Source organism: Suillus plorans (genome assembly GCF_016647745.1).
Source record: "Suillus plorans strain S12 chromosome Unknown HD556scaffold_132, whole genome shotgun sequence".
In the NCBI taxonomy this organism is placed as follows: Eukaryota; Fungi; Basidiomycota; class Agaricomycetes; order Boletales; family Suillaceae; genus Suillus; species Suillus plorans.
The window spans coordinates 91746-97745 of NW_024537516.1; the positions used below are offsets into that span (position 1 = coordinate 91746).

At 42.6% G+C, this 6000-nt stretch overlaps 1 protein-coding gene across 1 annotated transcript; it reads left to right on the forward strand.

Annotated features, from left to right (window-relative positions):
- Window positions 1-669: 669 nt before the first annotated feature.
- HD556DRAFT_1314878 (uncharacterized protein) lies at window positions 670-4454 on the forward strand (the record flags this gene model as incomplete). Its single annotated transcript, XM_041301030.1, has 16 exons — window positions 670-826; window positions 869-1014; window positions 1075-1190; window positions 1615-1777; window positions 1830-1975; window positions 2029-2423; window positions 2475-2657; window positions 2727-2838; window positions 2889-3319; window positions 3363-3404; window positions 3437-3625; window positions 3665-3744; window positions 4033-4087; window positions 4147-4173; window positions 4196-4213; window positions 4390-4454. The coding sequence occupies 16 exons, from the start codon at window positions 670-672 to the stop codon at window positions 4452-4454; spliced, it is 2325 nt and encodes a 774-aa protein (XP_041152190.1).
- Window positions 4455-6000: the final 1546 nt, after the last annotated feature.

The following is a 6000-nucleotide window of genomic DNA, read 5'->3' on the forward strand; positions in this document are numbered from 1 at the left end:
TCGACTCAAGGCAGCTACATTTTCCTTCCAAGGAAGAGGTCGTTTGTCTAAAGGCAAGGACCTTGATGTTGCCTATGTGTCTCATAAACAAGTCATTGGAAAGAGAAGGAAGCCAACCTGGGTGGAATCATGCGCTGATAGCCTTTATGACACTGCCCCAACACCATCTCCATCCTCCAGCCCTCGTAAACGTATTAGAGAAGACACTCAAGGGTTGCAAAACAGTCATGAAGATTTTGATAGACAAACCCTTGGTGACTTTGTTTCCTATGTAGAGAACTCACAAAGAAAAACCAAGGCAAGCATAGTGATTCAGTGTCTTTTAATGATGTACTAAATAGAGATTATTACAACCAGACACAAAATGACTTCATCCAAGAATATCTGCCTTTCCGAGACTTGTACTTGGATATTCTCCTTGACTTGGAGAAACCCTCCGATGTATCCCAGTGCCAGTCTTGTCAGATTGGTGAAGGGAAATTCCGCTGTTTGACTTGCAGTGGAGATCAGACATTCTGTCGTTCTTGCATTGTCAATGCTCACCAGTTTTTGCCCTTCCACAAGGTTCAAGAGTGGACTGGGAAATGCTTCAACGACACATCACTTGAAGAATTGGGTTTTATCTGGTATATGGGCCATGGGGGACAACCATGTCCATTTTCTGACGACATGCATGCATGGAAGAATATTCCGATGGACGCAGAGGCCAATTTTTCACCAATGGAGACAGTTCATGGTTCAACTATACCAACCAAGTTGACCATTGTACATTCCACTGGAGTGTTTTTGCACAACGTTGTCTGGTGCAGCTGTCCTGGGGTCGATTGTCAGCAGCATTTGCAATTGCTGAAAGCTAAATTATTTCCAGCCAGTACCACTCGACCACAGACTGCCTTTACTTTTGATGTCCTCAATCATTTTCTAATTGATGCACTGGAGTGCAAGACTTCAGCATCCAGCTTCTTTGAAAAAATCCGTCGAATGACCAATAACTGTTTCCCAGATACTGTTCCTGTAAGTCTTATAAGTCTTCTTGGTGAAAGTTAAACTAACAGTACCAATTTGTTTTTCTAGAATCGATATCGAGAACTTATGAGAGTGTCTCGACTGTGGAGAGACTTGATGAGTCGAAAATGGTTTGGCTTTGCCCATAATGATGAGCAGAAACCGGACAAGGGTGATCTGGCTTGGTTTTGCCCTGCTTGTCCACAGCCTGGGATTAACCTACCTCCTGACTGGCAAGCCAGATATGAAAGGCAAGTCATTTATCCATCTCATTCTAAGGAGAGGCGACTCAATTTCTCTACCACACTTGAGAATATCATACTCACTGGCTAGCCCTACACTGCATAGTGTACGAGAGCTCCGGCCGGACTGACTTATGTTCTAATCAAGCTGGCCAGCATGGCATAGACTGGATGTAAAACCAGGCCGGCCAGCACATTAAATTGGCTTACTAGCTTGACACAGATAGCATGCATAACCATGCTGGCCGGTTAAACTGAGGTGCATAGATGTCACTCAAAGACATGCCAGCCAGAGAGTTGGTCCGGAGAGAGACTTCTACTTTTCTTTTTTGCACATTTTTAACCTTATGCTTACCTGTTTGTACAGTTGGCTTGTTTCACAAAGATATGTGGTAGACGGGAACTTCACTGCTCAACATATGGTAATGAGAAAACCACAGTTGGACATTAGTTTGTCAGACGGGCTTGGGTATATGGTGAAAGATCAAGAATACCAGACTCATCTGTCATCGGCTGTAGAAAGTAAAGAGGTGAGTTGGCTCATGACAACCACTTTTCGTTCATGCTTCACTATCTTTGTAGCGGTCTTCTTGCAGCAATCATCGTGCAGTAAATGCAGCCAATATCAGCAGGAGCAATCTTCGAGCTACAGGTGTAGGAGCAACTGCTTGTGCTCGACATGGATGCTTTGTTCCTCATAGTATAGTTGATTTTCAGAAGGGCGAAAGGTCTGTGTATGTCCTCCAAATCAACATGTTATGCAAGCTCAGGTAATTTTTAGACACATGAATATCGACTACTCAATATGCAATGCATTGAATTATCATTCAGCTGGTATAGACTCTTCCCTCATCATTTATGATGTGGGGTGTCAGTGGAGCATTAATTTTCTACAGAGAGTAGCCCAGAGCAAGGGCTTGTCTGTACCTGAAAATATGCACATCGTTCCAGCAGTTGGAAAATTCCATCTTAGCGCTCACAAATTAGCTTGCTTTGCAAGGTACAGCCTCAACTTTATTCAAGGGGCTGGACATGTTGATGGGGAGATTTTGGAGACTCTGTGGGCACCATTCAATAAGATCTCCCCAACTGCTCGGTCAATGAGTCAGGCTCACCGTCAAGAAGTTCTTGATGATCATATGCGAGACTCAAACTGGAAAAAAATAGTGGGAATAAGTAAGCCCTCCAAATTTTGCATTTGAACAAGCTTGACAATTGAGCTTCCAGTGAAGACTCTCTTGAAAAAGTACAAACGGGCTCTCAAAGGTGTTGATGACACAAAGTCTCCCTTTGACGAGCTCACTCTGTCTCTGGACCCTGAGAAGATTTCGATATGGAAGATCGATGAGAAAAAGGCCATGGAACAACGTGGAGAGTATCTTGACATCTATCAGTTGCAGATGAACAAAGGTAAGTGAACTCTGTCTAGTTGTGAGGCTGCTATTCTTGTATAGACATCTGATCAGTATTTGTATCTAGCTCCAACTATGGCAGAGATTAGACTCAAATTAACTGAGTCTGAGAATACCGACACTAGCAAACCTGGGACAGTCTCTTGGCTCATTACTGGCATCAATCTGGAGGATTTACAGTATGTAACCAATAAAAATAGAGAACCCGTTTGACATAGTACTATTTTAGGGATGGACTAAGGGCAGATATTCGACAACTTCCTACTGATGCAACCCCAGGACAGAAAGTTTCTATAGAAGAGAAGCGACAGAGATTGACAGCTAGGATAGCTAAATTTCATGAAACAGCTGATGCCATGACTGCTGGTATGGATCTTGGAACTGCAACAGTGCATTCCGACGATCCTAGATTCTGCTATGCAGGTCATGATGAAAATGGTTGGGGAGAGGTCTCAGATGAAGAGATCTCAGAGTATATTGACGAAGAAATCTTGGCTGAAGAGATGGGTATCTGGATGCCATCATCAGTGCCCTACCAGGATGCATTGGCTCTCGGACTGGGTCCCCTCCAAGCTGAAGAATTAGAACTTCGAAAGGGCCAAGCCAATGACTGCCTCGAAAAGCTTCGAATGGCCCTTGGTCATAAGGCCATCATCTATCGTCAGTATTTTCGAAGTGCTAATTCTACATGGGCTGGGACTAGGTCAAATCAAGAAGCTCAACGCTGTCAGCTCAAAATTGACAAGTGTGTAAGAAGCTATCAGAGGGCAAGGTCAGCAATGGAAGGTCTAGGCATGGACAAAGCCACCTTGGGGAGTCTTTATCAGCCAATATCGCCTACAGAGCTCAGTATAGACAAAGAGGTGACAGAAGAAAATAGATTTGGACAAGGGTCAGACAGGCTGGCTTGGTTTTGGAGGGGAAATAATGCAAGCCAAGGTCAAGACGATGCCTGGATAGATGAATGTAAGAAAAAATCTTTATCTCTATGATATGTCACTAAAGCTCCAACCGATCTAGTCTACAGGGTGAACTGGTTGAAGGCTAAGGCTAGATGGAATAGATGGCAAGAGGAATTAAGGCTGGTAAGACATGAAATGGGTGGACCATAAACTGGTTCAAGTACCACCAGAATGAATGGGAGAGAAGGGGTGGCCAAGCCACCAGACCTGGTCATCAAGCCTATGCTTATCAGCAGGTCTTGATGTGGGGAAGATTTGTTGAGGAGGCAGAGAAAAATTTCAATGGATGTCAATTTATACTTTGATCTGGTATACTGTCTTTGCTAGGAAAAATATGACAGGATAATTCTCAATGCTAATGAATGACAAGGTAGCTTAGCTAGCACTAGCTCCACTCTATGTAGTCCACAGCTGGCCGAGATAATTGTATTTAAGATATGGACTGGCCAGATGGTTCCTACAGCATGTATGTACATGGCTGGCCCTTATAAGAGTATATAACTAGCTTATATCTACCCTATGCAGTCCATGTAATTCTGATACCAATAACTGGTTAGCCTTGATTCTACAATAGACAGAATCAAGTCGGCCGGTATGAAATGTTGAAACCAATAACCAGCCAGTCTTGATCATACATGTCGTAGGAACTATCTGACCAGTATACAAATCTGAAACCAATGACTGATCAGCCTTGATTCTACTATTGTACAATTAAACCGAGCAATATTAAAACTAATAACTGGCCAGTCTTGATTCTACATGTTGTAGAATTAAACCGGCCGGGATGCAATGTTGGAATTGAAAACCAGCCAGTCTTGATTCTACTGTTGTAAAATCAAACCGGCCGGAATGCAATGTTGTGATTGAAAACCGGCCAGTCTTGATTCTACTATTGTACAATTAAACCGGCCGGGATGCAATGTTGTGATTGAAAACCGGCCAGTCTTGATTCTACATGTTGTAGAATTAAACCGGCCGGGATGCAATGTTGTGATTGAAAACCGGCCAGTCTTGATTCTACTATTGTACAATTAAACCGGCCAGGATGCAATATTAAAACTGATGACTGGCCAGTCTTGATTCTACATGTTGTACAAGCTATCTGGCCAGTATGAAATTCTGTAACTAATGACTAGTATAGAAATTACAAAACAATAATTAGCTAGTCTTGATTCTACTATTGTACAATTAAACCGAGCAATATTAAAACTAATAACTGGCCAGTCTTGATTCTACATGTTGTAGAATTAAACCGGCCAGGATGCAATGTTGGAACTGATAACTGGCCAGCCTTGTTTCTACTATTGTACAATTAAACCGAGCAATATTAAAACTAATAACTGGCCAGTCTTGATTCTACATGTTGTAGAATTAAACCGGCCAGGATGCAATGTTGGAACTGATAACTGGCCAGCCTTGATTCTACTGGTGTAAAATTAAACCGGCCAGGATGCAATGTTGGAACTGATAACTGGCCAGCCTTGATTCTACTGGTGTAAAATTAAACCGGCCAGGATGCAATGTTGGAACTGATAACTGGCCAGCCTTGTTTCTACTGGTGTAAAATCAAACCGGCCAGGATGCAATGTTGGAACTGATAACTGGCCAGCCTTGTTTCTACTGGTGTAAAATCAAACTGGCCAGGATGCAATATTAAAACTGATAACTGGCCAGTATGACATTCTGTAACTAATGACTAGTACTCGTATAGAAATCCCAAACCAATAATTAGCCAGGCTTGATTCTTCTATAGGATTAAACCGGCCAGCTTTAATTCTACGGTTGTAGAATTAAACTGGCCAGGATGCAATGTTGGAACTGATAACTGGCCAGTCTTGATTCTACATGTTGTACAGGCTATCTGGCCAGTATGCAACTTAATAACAAGTGACTGGCTGACTTGATTTTACAACATGTAGAACCAAGACTGGCCAGTTATCAGTTTCAACATTGTGTCCTGGCCAGTTTGATTCTTGATTCTACAACAGTGGAGTCAAGGCTGGTCAGTCATTGGTTACAGAATTGCATACTGGCAAGCTTGATTCTACCTGCAGTGAAATCAGGCCAGCCAACTAGCTAGCTGAATTCTATATCTTGCAGGCATAAAGCTAGCCACTACCACTGATGGTAATCATTTATATATATATTAACACTAAACACTAATTCTACATACTCCGGCCAGCTGTATTATACATTTTGTAGGCATAAGGCTAGTTATTGTGTTTACAGTAATTCTAATATGTATATATCTACACCAGTCACACTGATTCCACATACTCCGGCCAGCTGGAGTTTGCATACTCCGGCCAGTGACTGGCTGGCCATGATTCTACAGACTTTTGGCACATCCGGAGCCAGGGTTCTACATGGAAAGTGACT